Source organism: Prenolepis imparis, unplaced genomic scaffold, assembly GCF_030444845.1.
Source record: "Prenolepis imparis isolate NDT839.2.m4 unplaced genomic scaffold, iyPreImpa1.0 SCAF_7, whole genome shotgun sequence".
NCBI lineage: Eukaryota > Metazoa > Arthropoda > Insecta > Hymenoptera > Formicidae > Prenolepis > Prenolepis imparis.
Window position 1 is genome coordinate 18645600 of NW_028141165.1, and position 21020 is coordinate 18666619.

At 43.7% G+C, this 21020-nt stretch overlaps 1 protein-coding gene across 1 annotated transcript; it reads left to right on the forward strand.

Moving 5' to 3' along the window:
• The first annotated feature begins 11398 nt into the window (after positions 1 to 11398).
• Positions 11399 to 14497, forward strand: LOC145938720 (uncharacterized). The gene has a single exon (XM_083042478.1). The coding sequence runs from the start codon at positions 11399 to 11401 to the stop codon at positions 14495 to 14497; it is 3099 nt and encodes a 1032-aa protein (XP_082898604.1).
• Positions 14498 to 21020: the final 6523 nt, after the last annotated feature.

The following is a 21020-nucleotide window of genomic DNA, read 5'->3' on the forward strand; positions in this document are numbered from 1 at the left end:
TAACCGACCACTGACCACGTTCGGTATGTGTCTTTCGATCATATAGCCCTAGGCTCCGCCCATCTCTTGCTACGGAGCATCGCCATCGCGCAGATGCTCCGAATCCGTGGATACATTATTAACTCGTGGCTAATATTACCCGCGACAAACTTGACCGCTTCCGTTACAAACTTCACCCCGTCAAGATTTACCCCGAGTAAAACCATGCATGCACAACTCGACCCTTACCATCACGACCTTAACCCTGTTACAATTTATCCAGAGTTAATTTACGCATGTCGATCTTGACCCTTACCGATTCAACCTAGACCCTGCTGTAAATTATCCAGAGATAATTTAATGCATGCCGATCTTGACCCATTACTTATCGATGATAATTAGTTGCATGACATTCTTGACCTTTCCTAATCGCACGTTACTTGTGAACTATCCGATGGGTAATATTAGTCGTACATCGTCATCACATAATATAATAAGATAATTTCGCAGAATAGCATACACATCTCTGCAGAAAAACAGTACCGCTCCAGATATCTGCATGCCCCTCTACACGCGTCACACACACGTTCGTGTGCTTACATACTCTCTAGTTGCCTTTAATAAATACCTAATAAATATTGCAGCACAGACAACCACTTAGGACTAGGCTTCCCCAAATATACATGACTCTAGTAAATATAATATATCGTGACAAAATTAACCCCCTTATATAACACATAAGATAAGTTTTACCAATGACATACATAACCTCTTCATATAAAAGACAAGTATAATAACATAATTAACCCCCTCATAAGGTAAGTAGTTTCATGATATAATTAACCCCTTTAGGTATAGGATCGACAAGGTAACGACACACAAGGTAAGTACCATGGATCTTTATTTCATGGGAAACATAAAGCTGCTTTAAATATCTCTTTCTTTACGTATAACAATATAAAATCTTGAACAATACCGCAGACTAGAGAGATTACTTATCACATAATATTAATGCGGCATAATCTACACGCATATGTCAATAATAATCTTGGCATATATCACAAAAGGAAAATACATATATAAATATCACGCCAAGACATATCAAAATATAAAATCACGCTGTAAACGCGTTCTGTCAAAGACTCTTATATTTCTAAACAGTCTTTTATTTGGTCGAAGATCCTGAAGACGATGGCCCTCGAGACCTACTCCTTTCACGCTGCTCAGCTTGGCTGGTCCTCTGCAGTCTCACCCGTGGCTGCATCTCAACACCAGGAGTTGGCATGCGACGACTGGGCGACGAGGTCACCTCAGTTGCCGGTCGCATTTCCCCGGCCAAGGGGGCTTGCCGCGACTTCGAAGATGAGCGACGAGTCGCCTTTACCTCGATACCGCGCTGCTCAACTAGCAACTCCCCTTGCGAGCCACTGGGTCTTGGCTCACCGACGAACGACGTGGATGGCTGCTCATCCGTGATGATTACCTCCTCGCGTATGTCCAAGTCAGGATGAAAGTCCACAGCATTCTCCGGCATCATCTTATTAAAGAAGTCCTCTAACGAGTATTCGTGAGCGTACCGCCTAACTGGCGATGGAAACTCGATTCCTTCGTCACGCTCTTCTTCCAGATCTACTTGCTGTACAATGCCATCGGGAACGGGATGTCTGAGTACGACATTGCTTATTATCTTTGGTTTGTCGACAGGTGTCGACGCAATCACCAGGCTTGGTGACTCCACAGGCGGTGTAACGTCCACCGGCTCGTTCTCCGTCTCCTGACTTTCCTTATTGCATCCTGGCTCGTTCGTGTCGCATGTGCGAAGCACGCGTCCTTCTTTCAATACATACTTTATATTGAGTGGTTTTACGTCCTCCGTCGCTTTTTGTAGGTTATCTACTGCCATTACAATCGATACTGCGTATAACGGGGTTCGATCTTTCCCGTAGACTTGGATATTATCTGCTATCACCTTCGATGCAGCAGCGTGCCGGAACGATTTCACGACGACATTCATGACCCCGTCCGTGTTAATTGAATCTCGACGATCTCCTGTCTCGCTCGATCGAGAGAGTGCGTCCGTGGACAATCTGCGCTCCGCCAGACGTAACGCTCGATACAGTTCGATCGCGCGTCTTCTTGCTTGGGAAATTTCTAACTTCCTCTCCACTCTTTCCGTGATCACCTCCGACAAACGAAGAATCTCTTCCGTCGACATTGACTCGATCGAGATATTCATGTCCGAGCTGTTTCCTTTTTCACTCGACATAATTGCACAATCCTTCACTAATTTGCTTATAGAATCGTCGAAACACGCTACTTTATTCTTTACGAGGTTCGATACTTTTGAAAAATTCACTAATGTCCGTATCGCACTTTCTCTCAATTCCGTACTATCGTTCCGCTCTCTACACGTGTTCTCCTCGGAATGTCTCGCACTTCCGCAATGGCTGCCATCGATTGCGATCTTCCGCTCATGCTTCCCCCATTCAGGGGTATTCATAGATGTCGTGCCAGTCTCGACCTCGTCACAATTAACCCCCTCGTCAATCGAGATTAACTGTGATTCGTCCACCAGTATATCGAGAATATTGTATTTCTCTGTCATTTCTTTCACGTCTTTATTTATTTCAGTCTCTTTGCTTCTTTTCCTTGATTCGATTAACTTTCTTCCTCGTTCGCTAGGACTCTCCTCACTCCCTGATATATGCGACACCGAGCTGTCAGCTGGATCACTCTCTCTTCTCGCTGACACGATGCTCTCCTCTTTTTTCAGATATCCACCAGGTAAGTAGGACGTTGATTCCTCCGATGCTAATTTCTTTTTCAGATTCTTCGTCTGAGATGCCTGGGTGTTCTCCGACATCCTCGACGAATCGCTAATTCTCATCGACAGTGGCATCGAGTCGATATCGGCTTTCGCTTCCACTTCATCTTCCCTCTCGGACGACCATATCGCTCTTACTGCTGCTGGGGTGATTCTTTTCCTACAGACAGACACATCGCTGTCGCTGTCTGCACGTTCGGAGCTGGTTTTCCTATAGCTAGCCCTCGGTCTTTTGACTCGCTGACTGGGAACGATTTCTCTAACCACTGTATCTCTCGACGATTGCTTACTAGACCAGAATTCCACTAATTTCTGTCCCTTTACTAGCATAGTTCTTCTCTTGAAGTCATACCCATGACCTTTGGCGAATTCGATGAATATCTTCTCTGAAGAGTGTCTCCCCAATATCACCGATGGCTGTCCTCCCGGCACCACCATTGGTTTAACTCGTATCGCGTATCCATCCACACGAACCTTACATTCGACAGCTCCAAATTTTATTCTCCGCTGTTGCTTGAAGTAAGCTGGAATATCACTGGGATCCTCGATGAACGAAAGGTTGTTGTCGTCCTTCATGATTTCTTTCAACGCCGATGATGTCAAAGCATCGAAATCACCACGCTTATCGAAAATCACCTTCACTGGAGTTTTATTTATCTGGCCCCTCACAGTGAACATGTGCTTGACACCTTGCAAGACACATAATAACCGATTCATGTAACGCATGCCTTTCTCCGTGATTGGCATGGGCTCCTTCGACTCTGGTAAACTCCATGCGGACGATCCATCCATGTTCTTCATCTCACTTAGTTTTTCACTTTCGGTCCCCGAATCTTGTTGATGCTCAATCGAATCGTTCGCGAAACGCCAACACTCTTGTATGATTTTTTTCGTGTCAATCTTAACCCGTGTCTCTTTTTCGGTTATCTCGTTCGTGTTCGAACAACCACTTCGCACTTTTTCCGACACTGGATTGAAAATGTCTTTTACCGCTAATACGTCGATACGCGCACAATCGTCCTTATACTGCGGATCGCGATGCGGACGCAACTGTCGCGAATTATACGTGCCGATGATGTTCTCGTCAAAATCCGCCAACACATACGCGTTACGACGAATTTCGCGCACAACCATATACGGACCTTCGTATACCAGATGAATCTTCTTGGTAAGACGTCTACTCGCGTCGCTACGTCTGTGCAACTTGATCCAAACGGACGATCCCTCGATGTACCGTTCAGCCTCGTGGTGCTTGTCCGACTGTAACTTCCGCTGACGCGCACGTTCATGTAGCGTGCGCTCCGCCCTCTGCAACATTTCTCGGAACTGCTCCTCCGGGTTCGGGTTAACGTTGTTTCGTCTTCCCGGCTCTAACTTAGAGTCGACAAATATTACCCTGTCACGTAATTCTGGATGTAAGTTGTACGGGTAATATCCGGTGCTTCTGTGCTCTGTTGAATTTATCGTCCTCTCCGACCTCTCGACGATCCTGTCCCACGACGTTTGTCGATCGTGAGCGTATAATCGGATGATTCTTCCTAGCTCTCGCATCACTCGCTCCACCGGGTTCGATTGTGGATTGTACGGTGATGTCTTGCGACACTCTATACCCTTGCTCGTCAAGTACTCGGACCATCGGTCAGTAATAAATTGACCCGCGTTATCGGTTAACACTGATATAGGAACTTGCATATCACGAAAATAACGCGTCTCAAGGACTTGTATAATCGAATCGAGTTTTTGATTCTTCATCGGGTATAAATGTACGAGTTTCGAAAATTGATCTAATAACACTAGAATATATTTATTACCCCTCGGTGTTTGAGGTAACGGACCGAATACATCCATCGAGATCGCTTTATTCGGCGCGTCGGGTAAATCGTAATATTCGATTCCTCTCGTCGGTCGTGTATAATATTTCGTCGCTAAACATTCATGACACGACGCCACGACATCTCTTACGATGCGCTCTAAATTTTTGATTACAAAAAATCTACTCGCGAAATCGATCACCTTATCCGTACCAAAATGTAATAAATAACTATGTATTCCTTTAACAAAATTCCATTTGATTTTATCTGGAATTACAACTCGGTCTTCCTCGTTGTATCTAATTCGAATTAAATCTTCGCGTACTAAATATTTTTCAGGATCGGTCTCCAATAATCTCTGTAACTCCGGATCGTCATTCTGCGCTTCCATGACAACCTCGACCCACTTGCGAGTTTCGACTTCGTCGTCGGGATAACGAATAGCTGATATACATCTACTCGCATCGCGCTTTCTTAGAAATTCATTACCAACACTATTCCTCGACAATATATCGGCAATAATGTTTTCCTTTCCCGGAATATGTATGACTTCCAAATCAAACTCTCGCAAGAAAGCCAACCATCTCGCTATTCTTGAACTATCGTCTGCACAAGATGATAAAAACTTTAGCGCTTTATGATCCGTGTACACTCTCACATGTCTACCCAATAACATTACGTGCCATTTGCGTAACGCCCATACGAGAGATAGACATTCTAATTCGGTAATGGTATAATTTACCTCGGCTCCACGTAGACTACGACTAGCGTAAGCTACTGTATATTTTTCTTCCGGTTTTGACTTTTGATATTGGAAAAGTCTCGCACCTAAACCATTTATAGACGCATCTACCGATAAACCGAATTCATATTTCGCTCGTATAATGAACAAACTATCCGCCATGCGAAACGCTACCTTAATGCTGTTAAACGCGCTTTGTTGTTCTTGACCCCAAATAAATTTCGCATCTTTTTTCAAAAGTTTCTCCAGGATTTTTGTCATACCCGCCAGGTTACCTATAAATCTACGGTCCCAGTTAACTAGACCTAGGAACGACTGAACCGCTTTCTTGTTACGCGGTCTTGCAAAATTTTCAATCGCTCTCTTGGTATCGTTGTTCATGTCAACCTTGACCTGATTGAAAGTATGACCTAGAAATGATATCTCCGGTCTAAAAAATTCACATTTCGATTTATTGAGTTTAAAACCCGCTTTGTTTAATCTCGATAAAATTATATTTAAATGACGCATATGCTCCTCGATGGAGTTCGAAGCTACGAGTATATCGTCCAGGTAAATAATTGCAAATTCATTACAATCATCACCTATGGTTCTTATAATCGCTCGCATGAAAGATGACCCCGCGGTTTTCAATCCGAAAGGAAGCCTCTTAAACACGAAAGACTGATTATCGAATTTAAAACCCGTATACCTCTTATCGCAATCGCGCAAAGGTATCTGCCAAAATGCTTTAGCAACATCCAGCGTTGAAAATACTTTTCGCGATCCCACGCGTCTGAAAATTTCATCTATAGTCGGTGGCTGTTCGTGATCGTTCTCCATCCGTTTATTGATCTCACGCGCATCGAGACATAAGCGAATCTCACCGGACTTCTTGACCACGACCACTAACGGATTGATATATTGAGTCGCTGCTCGCTCAATTATACCCGTCTTCTCTAAATCAAACAGGTGTTGTTTGACCTTCTCTCTGTGTATATCCGCGACTGGATACGATTTCGATTTGAACGGTACTCTCGATGTAACGTGAATTTCATGCTCGTAGTTATTCACGCACCCGATAGTATCCTCGAAAATCGCGCTATATTGATTTAATATCTTTTGGAGTCCGACGTTTGACTCGTCCAAGGTCATTACGTTCAACGCGACATTCTCGACCCCGATAGCTTGATCGAATTCTACGCTAAACTTACCCTCTTTGCATCGCAGTACGGCATTATTCTCGGATAAGAAATCTAATCCGAGTACCATATCGTACGATAGACTTTTCACAACGTACAGTCCATAAGAAAAATCGCGATCGTCTATGTTAAATTTGACAAAGATCTTTTTCGCGATCGGCTCTTCCTTTTCCGAGAAAGCTCCCACTAAATTGAACTTACGTATCGGTATAACTTTCATTTCGATTTTATTATCGGTTAGTTTATCGTAAAATGACTTGGTCACTGCCGATATCTGTGCACCGGTGTCCACCAAACACTTTACTCCAACCGTGTCAAACTTGACCGTAGCATAAGGTCTACGACTACGTATCAAACTTATGTGATCCTCGCGCGTAACTTCATCTACGTCACGAAGAATGTTTTTCGTCCTAATAATGTTAAGTTGATAATCCGGATCTACGTTATTCTCGACCTCCGAATTTATCTCTATCTCACTCTCACGATTCTCGTCCTCCTCGAACGAATTATAATCCTCCGAGTCTATCGAATCGACGACATCGCTGTTCTTGTCTATCACCGCTACTTTTCTATCAAACTTGACCCCGTTCGTCCTCTTCGCGGAATCGCGAAACGACGAAGACGTCTTGTCGTTCGGTAGTTCCGTAATTCGAACAGAAGACTGCGCACGACCCCCGCTCGAACCGCTGAATTTACTCGGATGATATTCAACCGCTCTACCGTATCTATCATTCTGTCTATTTTCACCGTAACGAGGTTGACCGCTGAAACGCGATGAATGATCTCGATTTTTCTCGGCAAAATCCGCGATGTTTCTACGGTTTTTCTCTTCCCGATCTCTTTTGAAATCGTTGTCAATCTCATCGAGAAGTTTTACAAAGTCTTCGATATTAGATGCGGTCGTCGGTCTAATTTCGCGTGTAACACTGGTACCAAAATGACGTCTAACGCATCTAATTATCTCCTTTTCCATCAAAGGTGGTTCTAAGTTTTTAGCCTGTCTGGATAAATCCAGCGCGTAATCGGCCATTGACAATTTTGTCTCCGCTCGATTGTACTTTCCGATATAAATCTTTTCTCGCAATCGCGCCTGTTGTTCGTCGCCCCAATAATGATCTTTAAACGCGAGAAATGCTTCTTCGATGTCGTACGGGTCACGCACATCGAACCAATTCGAAGCTGACCCTTTAAGACACCGAAATAATGCATCTGATCGGACTCGTCGATACCCTCGTAACGAGCTGTACGCTGAAATCTCCTAAGAAACTTCATTGGATTTTGAGTATCGCTTCTACCCGAAAACGTTATGTCCTCGAATGAATCTTTAAGCCATCCGCCCCTAGGTAGTTTAAGGTTACCAACGATATTGTTGTGGTTCGGATGATCGATGTTATCGATCGACAAATCGCACCTCGCGTCACCGGTATAACGCGAATGCAACCTCGACCTACGCTCTCGATGATCAAGTGCGTCGGCAGAAGTCTCCGCCTTCATTCTCAATCGCCTGTCAATTTCGTCGAGTCTTGACATCACACTCGATAATAACGACCCGATATATTCGTTCCTACTCAACGACGAATTCGCATCTACGCCAGTTGACTCGCTGATAGATGCCTGTTGCGGTGTTTCTGCAACAGCATACATCCTATCGGAAATAATCGCGGTGTTACGCTTTTCCGGAGTATGGATTACCGTAGGCTCGCTAACGTTCTTCGCGGTTGGTTTCCCATCCGCGTCTCTTGCCTGTGATCTCGTAGTCACCTTTTGAGGTGATCTCTCTACACGCGACATGACGATATTGGTTTGAAAAACGATTCGCGAGGTAATAACTTCGAGATCTCAGTCTCGAGCCAAAACTAGGTCAACGCAGAGATAAACACTTGCGACTAGCACAAGCACGAATGTTTATCTTTCTAAGCACTTTTCCTTTCCTCAAGGCTACGTAGAAGGAGTTACTCACTATCGCAATTACGACAAGCGAGCAAAGTTATTCTGATTTTGTCATCTTGCCAAAATCAGAATATGAGAAATAAAATTTCACTTTCAATTTGACTTCTATGTCAATCTCGACCTTTATGTCGAATATAATCCGCTCAAATATGAGACTAATTTCAAATGATATTACGCAACTACTTGCTTGCTTGTTTATTATTTCTGCTCAACACTGTGAGACTTGTATGAATAATTACAATTGATTACGCTACTAAGATTCGTAGACTTACAAATTATTTAACATTTGCTCAAACCTGAGACTTGATTATTATTGCTCTTCACACGAGACTTGAATACAATTGCTCTTTACGCGAGACTTAAATTGAAAGTAATATTTTGCAACTATGCAGCATGCCTATTTTCGGCTTTATTACGTTATCTGTTACTAACACGATGAACAAACTTGGACTTCCCCGATAGCTGTACCTTATCGATAATCTATCGCGGTTTTCTTTTTACGTATATCGTTTTCGAGATTCGATGTTTCCGGATATATACAGCGACACAGATTGTCATACAATACAATCCTTATCGTGATTCGCTGTCCAGAATAACCTGTTACAAACTCGACCTCCGTTGCCACGCACACGACACTATTTACCGCGCACGCGGTCGCACGGTCCTGTCACGGTCGCCATTAAACGAGAAACTGATGGCTGCTATCCTGTCACAGTCTTCAATAAACGAAATATTGGCTATGGTGTGATGTTATTATGATCTTACAACCTGCGTTCGGCCCATTTCTGTTGGAACGCTCGTTTACAAAAAGGTCTATCTCCCTATTACGAGAGATATCGAACTCTTATCCGAAGTATACAAGCCCTTGGGTCGCTGTGTAACACACGATATACGAATTTAATACTGTGACCGGTCGCTATGACACGAGTACACAATTTATCAATATCACTGCCTTTATGGCCAATAATATAAGGCTCCGAGCACTTTGACTCACCTTAGGTATATAAGATTGAGGTTGTTCCTCACGGTCGCCAGAAGTTTTATCCTCCCAAACTCCAAGGGTATCCGAAACGCCCGTGCGCCACGCCGACTAATTTTCCTCCGGGTATAAGTATCGTGGCCACGATACTCTCCCGCTCGATTCAACGTCGTTCACTCTCCTGGTATGCCGCTTTATTACATTGATTAGCTGTTGACGGCGGAAAATGACTGGACACAGAAAGGATCTGAAGGAAGAAAGAGTTCAAACACGCACTTCTATTTCAGATATCTTATTTACTTTATTATTCCTTGTTGTGGAATCCACCGGATTCACTATGGAAAAACACAGGGCATCATTGACCCAAGGTCGTTGCTGTACGACGTCTCGTTACAGTCAACACATTCCTTCGCACACACGGCGAGTACACGTGATCACGCTTTCACTTACGTGCGTCGCAATGACGTCACGCATAGAATGTTCGAGAAGCGCCGCGGTAAAGCGTGGAGTCTCAATATACGCACGACTCCACAGCGCGAGGCAGTTAGCACTCGATATTCGCGGTTACGCGAAACACTGGATCGCAAATATACCCGATCTAGTTAGTATAGACCGGCGGCACGATCACCCCGAGACTACCAGGCTGACACGTTCAGCTAACTTGCTCTATTTAACGAGACTCTATGTCCCGGGACAATGGCTGTCGTATTGACTTCGCGTCGTATAAAGACCTACTCTCAATTGACTTGGCGTACGCTTGGCGACTAACCGACCACTGACCACGTTCGGTATGTGTCTTTCGATCATATAGCCCTAGGCTCCGCCCATCTCTTGCTACGGAGCATCGCCATCGCGCAGATGCTCCGAATCCGTGAATACATTATTAACTCGTGGCTAATATTACCCGCGACAAACTTGACCGCTTCCGTTACAAACTTCACCCCGTCAAGATTTACCCCGAGTAAAACCATGCATGCACAACTCGACCCTTACCATCACGACCTTAACCCTGTTACAATTTATCCAGAGTTAATTTACGCATGTCGATCTTGACCCTTACCGATTCAACCTAGACCCTGCTGTAAATTATCCAGAGATAATTTAATGCATGCCGATCTTGACCCATTACTTATCGATGATAATTAGTTGCATGACATTCTTGACCTTTCCTAATCGCACGTTACTTGTGAACTATCCGATAGGTAATATTAGTCGTACATCGTCATCACATAATATAATAAGATAATTTCGCAGAATAGCATACACATCTCTGCAGAAAAACAGTACCGCTCCAGATATCTGCATGCCCCTCTACACGCGTCACACACACGTTCGTGTGCTTACATACTCTCTAGTTGCCTTTAATAAATACCTAATAAATATTGCAGCACAGACAACCACTTAGGAATAGGCTTCCCCAAATATACATGACTCTAGTAAATATAATATATCGTGACAAAATTAACCCCTTTATATAACACAAGATATTTACCAATGACATACATAACCTCTTCATATAAAAGACATGTATAATAACATAATTAACCCCCTCATAAGGTAAGTAGTTTCATGATATAATTAACCCCTTTAGGTATAGGATCGACAAGGTAACGACACACAAGGTAAGTACCATGGATCTTTATTTCATGGGAAACATAAAGCTGCTTTAAATATCTCTTTCTTTACGTATAACAATATAAAATCTTGAACAATACCGCAGACTAGAGAGATTACTTATCACATAATATTAATGCGGCATAATCTACACGCATATGTCAATAATAATCTTGGCATATATCACAAAAGGAAAATACATATATAAATATCACGCCAAGACATATCAAAATATAAAATCACGCTGTAAACGCGTTCTGTCAAAGACTTTCTTATATTTCTAAACAGTCTTTTATTTGGTCGAAGATCCTGAAGACGATGGCCCTCGAGACCTACTCCTTTCACGCTGCTCAGCTTGGCTGGTCCTCTGCAGTCTCACCCGTGGCTGCATCTCAACACCAGGAGTTGGCATGCGACGACTGGGCGACGAGGTCACCTCAGTTGCCGGTCGCAGTGTCACGATATGAAAACAAACGTCGATTGATCGAAGTTCATGTTGCCGCATTATCAAATTTACCGAACGTTTCACGTGAGTCCGCGTTTGAATTAAGTGAAATACGCGACAAAGCCAATCGCACGATCGCCTCTCTGAAGAATTTACAGCGCTCCTCAGAGGAAATTTTAAGCGATATTTTAGTTCATACCGTTTCGCAAAAACTCGATCACGCTACGCGGAAGGCATGGAAACTGAAGTGCGGCGACGATTCGTCAATTCCTAAGTACGAGAATCTCGATCGTTTTCTTGCGTCTCGCGCTCGCGCTCTCGAGGAGTTTAGTTCTGCTAATGCACCTAACGCCCCGCGAACTCAAAAAATAACCAGCGCTACTGCATCTGTCGCGATAGTATGCCCACTGTGTAAAGCTTCGCACTTCATCAATAAATGTCCTAAATTCGTGAAAAAGAGTCCGAATGAACGGCTGGACGCGATAAAACAAGCGAATCGCTGTGTAAATTGCTTGAGCGCCAAGCACGCCGTTTACTCTTGTCCGAGCAAGTATTCGTGCCGAACATGTCAACAACGGCATCACTCGATGTTGCACATCGACTCAGCCTCTCCATCCTGTGACGACATAACTAAGACAGCTGCGAATTCACCGCACAACGCGACAATTCCGGCGACCGTCAATGCGCTATCCTGCATGTCGAGGATCGCATCGCGCCCTTTCATATTGCTGGCGACCGCTCGCGTTACCGTAGGATCACCGGAGAATCGCAACATAGTTGTAAGAGCGCTACTCGATCAGGGATCGGAGATGACCTTTATATCCGCGAGATTATGTCAAATGTTAAAGTTACGTCGCTTAAGGATGCCCATTTCAATTTCTGCCGTCGGATGCGTCAATGCCGGAACTTGTCGCTACGCTGCGGTCGTTCAAATCTCACCAGCTGATAAATCTCATACCGTGTTCACGACAACTGCGTCCATTCTTAGATCGCTCACTAGCTACTCTCCGTCGCGCACAATATCATCAATTAATTGGAATCATTTAACCGATCTGACTTTAGCAGATCCTGACCATCTGAGCGCCGAACCCATTGATGTAATTATAGGCGCCGATCTGTACAGCGAAGTGCTTCTCGATGGCATTCGCCGAGGTGAAAACGGCCAGCCCATCGCTCAAAATACTATCCTCGGATGGGTACTTTCCGGTCCTACAACGAGTCCGATCTCTCCGCGTCACTCAATCACGGTGCAACACTGCGCAAGCACGTCATCTCTCGATCGCGAACTTCGACAATTTTGGGAGATCGAAGAAATTCCGAGACCGATTCTGCTCACGCCGGACGAGCAGCGGTGCGAAGAACATTTTATCACTTCGCATTCGCGCCTCTCCGACGGGCGATATATCGTTCGACTTCCCTTTAAAGGAGTTCCTCCACTCAATATCGGTGAATCATATGCGATCGCACAACGATCAACGCATAATTTGAACCGACGTTTAAAATTTAATTCTGAATTAAAAGCTGAATATACCGCGTTTCTTGCCGAATACGAGAGGCTCGGCCATATGCGAAACGTTACGACTTCCATGATATCCGCGCAATGTGTCTACATTCCTCATCATCCTGTAATTCGAGACAGCAGCCTAACTACTCATTTGCGGGTTGTTTTCAATGCATCCTGTCCTACGACAAATGCGACGTCACTTAACGATCACATGCTTATTGGCCCGAAACTACAAGCAGATTTAGCATGCATAATTCTCCGCTGGCGACAATTTCGATATGTCTACTCCGCAGATATAACAAAAATGTATCGCCAAATACTGGTCGATCCTCGACATATCGATTACCAGCGTATTTTATGGTCCAAAGATAACACCGAAAATATACAAGCGTATCCACTATTAACTGTTACGTACGGCACTGCGTCCGTTCCGTTCCTAGCTTTACGCGTGCTTCGACAACTCATTCAAGATGAAGGTCACGCTTTTCCTTTGGCCGCTCAAGTACTGCGAGATCACATTTACGTCGACGATGTTCTTTTCGGAGCTGACGATGTCCCTCTTCTTCGTCAGATCCGCGATCAAGTTTGCGCGTTGCTAAGTCGCGGAAAATTTAAATTAAGAAAATGGTCGAGCAATTCGGCAACACTTCTCGACGATATTGCCGTTGAAAATCACGAATTAGCATGCACTAAAACTTTGCAGACTGATAAGCAGCTAAAAATTCTAGGTATCAGCTGGAATCCGTCGCGCGATGTCTTTCAATTTAACACAGCCATTCTTAACGTTCGATCGAACACCAAGAGATCAATCCTTTCTACGGTTGCCAAGGTATTCGACCCTCTTGGCTGGAGCACTCCCGTTACCGTAGTAGCAAAAATTTTCTTACAACAACAATGGTTAATAAAATTAGACTGGGACGAGGTTCTTCCACACAAACTACTCGTTAAGTGGGAATCTATCCAGTCGTCGTTAGCAGATCTCAATAATTTGCAGATAGATCGGTGGATACGTCAGGGTTCCGACACCCTGCGATGTGAGCTCCATGGATTTTCCGATGCCTCATCTATGGCTTACGCTGCAGCAGTTTACCTCAGACTCGTATCTATTTCCGGGCAAATTATAAATATGTTACTCGTCGGTAAATCCAAGGTCGCGCCAGTTAAGTCCCTGAGTATCCCTCGGTTAGAGTTAGCTGCTGCCGTTTTATTAACACGATTGATCGAATTTGTACGTACGTCATTAAATTTAACTACTGCTCCGTGTCATTGCTGGACGGACTCGACTGTCGTGCTCGCATGGATTAGCGACCATCCGTCGAGATGGAAAACATTCGTAGCGAACAGAGTGTCAGAAATTCAGTCTCGACTGCCGTCGGCTACCTGGCGACACGTAGCCACAGAGGACAATCCGGCCGACTGCGCATCCAGAGGGATCACCGGAAGCCAACTTTCAGCTCATCATCTCTGATGGAACGGCCCCTCATGGTTATGCATTTCGGAATCGGATTGGCTTCCGCCGGTGGCTACGCTCTCTCCCGAACTCTCTAATGAAGAGAGATCTCGCGTAACTACGCATCTTACGCAACCCCGAGAGCCTTGGGATCTCGCGTCACGCTATTCCTCGTGGCCGAAACTCGTTCGCGTTACCGCATACCTCTTTCGATTTATAGATCGACTTCGTTCTGCCAAATCTCGCGCAGGACTAGCCGAGTCTCCGTCAGCTCTCACAGCCGAAGAGTGTCACGTCGCGCGGAATTTCTGGCTCAGAAGCATTCAGCAAGAGATCTTTCCGCAAGAACGGATTGCGCTTCTGCAGCGCAAATCGCTATCGACAAAAAGCGCGCTCCTCTCTCTCCATCCTTACATCGAGGATAAATTAATCCGCGTTGGCGGGCGGTTAGTCAACGCTCCGATTCCAATGCACGCAAAAGGTATAAGCGGTGAACAGCGATAAAAGCTGGTACTCGATCGGGCGAGCTTCTTTTATTACTTTTACGAGGGAGTTGCTCCTTTTGTGCTGCGCCAATAGTTTCATATAGTTTTAAATTTGGTCGAGGTGACTCAAGGGCGCCAAGTGTAATTGGTCGTCCCATAATCTGCACAGAGTAAGCACGCTCCTGGCATGCGCAAGGTGTTGGATCGCTTGATCGATTGGCCCACGTAGGCCCACGTGATACTATCGCGCATGCTTCTCGTGATATCGGCGGTTGCGAGACAGTGCGGTAACAGTTAGATATTTATTTTCTGTTGGTGTTTTGAGAGTTGACAGTTTTATGATCCGACAATTTATGACTTATTTGTTGTGTGTACAAAGACGATCGAAGTCGAATTTTGACTGATTTTATATACGCGAAACAGGAATTAATAATTTATGTATTATATAATTAATAATTCTTATCACTATCTCAAACACTAACTTTCCTTGTAAGTATATAAGGTACTATCTATCATTTTATAAAAACAAAACAAAAACTGAAATGTATGAAGTGTACTTAGGTAATAGCTAAATATAGAATGTTTCAAAATATCAATACAAATTAATAAAATTTTGTTATCCTATGATGCATTGTTAAGTAAAAAGTTAAAAATATCAAAACTTTGATTTATAATCAAGATTCTAATATGATTTTTTTAAATACATGTCAGCATTATGTTTGTCAATCATATTGTCACTAACTTTAAGGTTAAAACAACTTGTTTTGTCTTGCTAATAAATTTTTTGTTCTTAAAAGACCACTTAATGTTTTTGGATTTAATTTGTTTCTGATCTTATTTTTGTTTAAGTTAACTGCGCTGGATATTCTTTCGACAGTCGCACTACTATGAGGCAGACAGAAAATGTAATTAACAATTTTATTAAGAAAGGGATAGACTTCTTCTCAATTGCCGAGTTTGACTTTTTTTACTTGATCCTAGAATTCTAATGGAGATTTACTATTATCTAAATCTGTATTGCCTCTTAAAGCCAGCCATTCTCTATCAACACAATTGATGTCTAAGCTCAATATTTTCTCTAAATGTACTGCTGCAGGAGAAATTGATAAAATGTCTGCGATTTTACTTGGATTTAGAAAAGAAATATTTTTCAAAAATTGACAATTTTCTGATAAAAAAGGAAATCTGAGATACATTTGAGATGCAAACTCAACATAAAAGCTAAGGCATTTTGTTCGAAAAGCAAGAAGTTGAGCTTCTGGCATATTGAAATTTACTGGCATATTGAAATATTACTGAGTATAGCATTGCACCTGGCTCCTAAATTCACTTTTTCTAAGGGTAAGAAATGTTCCGGATTTCTAAATTGAATTTTTTCTATATGTTTGTTCTTTAAATATTCTGGTTTTATGTAACAACTTAAAATACTTCGATAAGTTTCTTCCATTTTATTAAATAGTAAAAATATTTTTGGTTCTTCAGACTGAAATTCAATATATTTAATCGAGTAATAAAAGGAAGACACCAATCTAAGAAGTGCAAATACATATTACACTCTTATCTTCGTAATTTTTCAAAAATTGCTTTGGCTTTTTCATCAGAAAAGCTTTCTTTTTCAAAAAATGCAAACAGTACATCGTACTGTTCGAGTATTGGCACTATGCATGTGTGTAAAGATAACCATCGGGTAGATGATAGTTTTAACAATTTATGAGGTCTTATTTCAAGAATATTTTAAAAATTAAAAAATTTTTTTTGTTTCTTAAAACTACATACGCAAAACAATTAGGGGAACGCTTTAAAACTAGCAAAATTTGATGATTTTTAAGAAGCCATATTTCGGCTTAGAGAGGTCGTAGAACAATGTTTCTGGGCGCATTTTAACGGGTGAAGCCTCAACTTTAAAGTGGGTAAGGTAGCATTATTCGTCTCATCGAACTGTTATTCGTGTGAGGCTTAAAATCGGATGGCAAAAAACTCTAGAAATTTCTAGACTTTGTAGTTGTCCATGGAAAAAGCAGGGATGGAACCATAAATGCCACCACATTGGCTTTAAAGTAGGAATCCTTCCCTTTAAAATGCCGCAAGAAACATGCCTAGGAGCCGAGTTATCGCATTTCAAAGTCACCCCTGTATTTTGCAAGATTTTTAGCAGTACCGCCGGTATTCGCGTTATCCAATGTGCACCATGGGAAGGTTGCTCGGTCGGATTTTGCACATCATGTGTATGGTGTATGTGTATGTCAATGTCAAGTGTGTGCGTGATGCGTATGTGTGTCAGCAGAGATAAGGACCCCACGGTTTGTCACTCCCGCGGTAGTTAACGACTCCAAACCCTCTGCTGTGTGTATAAGTGTGTGGGTGTATGGGTATGGGTGTATGTGGATAGGTGTGGGGGTGTGTAAGTGTGTGTGGAGGTGTGTGGGGGTGTGTGGGGGTGTGTGAGGGTGTGTGAGGGTGTGTGGGGGTGTGTGCGGGTGTATGTAGGGGTGTATGTGGGGATGTGTGGGGGTGTATGTGGGGGTGTATGTGGGGATGTGTAGTCGTTAACTACTGCGAAAATGACGAACCGTGGGATCTTTATCTCTGCTGACACACACACACACATACACCCACACCTATACACTCACACACTTATTCAACATTTAGTCGTATAAACGTAATATCAACCTTAATAGAAATTTCCCCACATTTCTCCACAAATAAAAAATTCCCCACGCTTTCTCTACGCCACTTAAAATTTCCCTACAAATAAGCAAATTTCTCTACGTCTGGTAACACTGAATGGGGGGATCGACATTACCCCGAGTCCTACACTATTCCTGGGCCTACCCAGGGCAGTGCGTAACTGCATTTCCTCCTCCTGGCCAGCGAAAAAAAAAAGTTATCGTAATATTTTGTTTTTTAAATAAATCAATTCAATAGATTATTAGATAAAAAAGAAAAAAGAGAGAGGTATATTTGTATGTGTGTGTGTGTGTAATAAAAATATTTTTGATTTCAATATTAATATTGTTTATAAAAGTAAATTATAAAAAAAAAAGTAAAATCTTTGAGGCTCGCGCTACGCGTAGCGCGAAACAAAGGCTTTGAGGCCCGCGCTAAGCGCGGGCCAAAACGCTACTATATATATATATGTATATATATCGGGTGTTCAAAATAAAGCGTTACAAATTTTTATCTCCAAAAATATTGTTTCTAGAAAAAATTGTTTCAAATAAAAGTTGCAGTATTTCAAGGGGGAGATAAGTTTATGTTATTAAAATGTTTGTAGGAGATGGTTTTCAAGGTTTATTTTAAGGTCAAATTGAATTATTTAAATGGAATTACCCTAAATGTTTTATGTAAATAGATTCCTTGTAACATTCTGCATAAAAAATTATAAGTGTAAGATAGTCAGCAATTGAACGGTTCACGAGATATTTTACATTTTAACATTAACATATAAAATACAAAATATCTTATAAATTATCCAGTTTTCGATAATCTTACCTTAATATTTTTATGCATAGAAAATCGAGACTAATTAATTGGTGTAAAGAAAACGCATAATTATTTTTAAAAAAATAAGTTGCAAACTAGATATTTTTTTATAAAATAACTGTTTTTTTACACCAATCGATTCTTTTCATTATTTTGTGCATAAAAGTATTAAGGTACGATTATCGAAAACTAAATAATTTACGAGATATTTTGTATTTTATATCAAAATATGTCAGATTAAGATGTAAATATCTCGTAAACCATTCGATTTTTGACTATCTTACCCTTATAATTTTTTATGCAGAATGTTACAAGGAATCTATTTGTAACGAACCCTCGTTACCCGGCAATACATTCCGCCATTATACAAAATACTCGGCGGCACGAAACTGCGTGCGGCCGCCGCACCGCCCAGTACCGCGCCGAACGACGACCGACTCCACCCGAAGCCTCCCGAACCGCACCGAATACGACCGCGAGGCCGTATAAAAGAGCGCGCACGGAACGCAAGCGGACATTCCGTCTCCGCTTCGATTCCGCTACCAAGCCGATCCGAATAAACGTGAAAACGCACTATCCCTTCTACGGCTTTCGAGATACCAGGGGGTCGGGCGTACCCAGCCTCCGCCGAGAGTTTGCGGCATCGAGTTAATTCCATCTCTGGCGACACCGGCAGAAAACGTCCGGAAGTGGGGCGTGCCCGCTTTCTGCGGGAGTTCCCGTAGCCAGTGTCCTCCTCGCTCCCCGCGATCCTCTCGCGAACCGATATAATCGCCCTAAGAACCAAGGCGCGTATAGAACGGCCTTTAAGCTATAGAAGCGCAATCAGCTGATGCGAACCGAACAAACCGTACACAAACCGATGCGAGGGCAATCTCCTGCGGCACGCGGCGAGCCACCGCGGCTATCTCCCTCACTCTCGTGAAGAGAGGCCGAGCGCGCGTTCGATATATATCGAAGTCGCATCGCTTACGCACCGGCGTAAAAGCATAACCGCGACATATAGATCACCGTATTAGCGCGCGTGCACCAAGCGCCACTCACACCCACACACACAACCACACCGCAACACCGACACCCAATTACGCTGACACCAACACTTGTAAATAAGCACATGTTTTCAAAATAAATATATTTTGAACAATCAAACGCCAGCGTTGTGTCTCACCGCCTCTTTTACGAACCCGTTACCTCCGACCGAGCTATCCCGCCATCTGAGTCGAAAAAATCGATTGTTACATTGGCGCCTGAACAGGGACCGTTTCGCCCCGCCCGCAGTGGGACACGAACCATATTCAAGCGTAACTAAATTTTGTTTTGAAATATCCTACAATCCCCAAGTCATAGATTTATGTATTACCCAAGGAACAACTCGTCGCGATTATCCGGCTACCGCCGGTTTGGACGCAACCGGGACATTGAACGACCTTCGTCGGCGAATGAGCCATCACGTCGACGAACACCCTGATAACTTCACGCCGCCGGAGGACGTAAGGGGCGAACCGCTCGCCGACCCCCCAGCCCTTCACGTACTACCGCCAACGCCGCCGACCGCGAGGGCACCTACAAGGCCCGTGCCACCGGATGACGCGAAAGTCATAAATCAAATGCGAAAATGGGGATGCCACTTCGATGGCCGCGACCCTCTATCCTTCCTAGAACGCATCGCCGAATTAAAAGACGCATACGGGTACTCGGATACTCAGATGTTAAAGGGATTACCGGAACTACTGCGGGCCGACATATTATTGTGGTTCCATAATAATCGTGACAACTGGGCGACCTGGAGGGAATTCGAGTACGATTTCCAAGTACAATATCTCCCGCGCCGATATCAAGCCAAACTCAAACGCGAAATCGCGGACCGGAGGCAACATCGGGGAGACGTTCGCAAAATATGCCACCGACTTACTGACCATGATGCGCCGGGCGGGCGGATTTCGTCGTGACGACCAGGTCGAACGATTATACGATAAAATGCATCCGGATGACAAGATATACGTCCGATACGACGAATGCATCCGCGTGACCGAATTGCACGCGCTAGCAGCGGAATACGAGGAAATTGAGCTCCAACGTCGCGCCGCGAGAAAGACCGAACACACCGACACGAACACACACACCATCGCGGTGATCTATAATCACGAAGAGTGTTGTTGGCGCTGTAAACAGCCAAGACACACGCGATTCAATTGTAAAAAGCCGCCGAAAAAGTTTTGCTCGCAATGCAGGCGGGACGGCGTACTTACGAAACAATGTCATCCGATGCCGGGAAACGCCGAAAGGGCAGGGACGATCGCGGCCGCCGCCTCGGCCCAAGTCCGAATAACATATAATCCGCGACCGCACGTAAACATCCACATCGACCGACACCGATATCCCGTGCTACTCGACTCCGGGTTTGAGATCTCGTTAATTAACAAACAAACCGCCGCCCGGGCACGCCGCCACGGTCATACGTCGAAAGAAACCGGATACGCAATTCAAATGGCCAACGGCGCCGCGGCCAACATGCTCGGAAAAATCACGCTGCCGGTCCGAATCGGCAACCGAGTTTACCAGTATAAGTTCGC

Coding starts and splice junctions, on each gene's coding strand:
- LOC145938720 (XM_083042478.1), top strand. CDS start 11,399: ATGGCCCTCGAGACCTACTCCTTTCACGCTGCTCAGCTTGGCTGGTCC.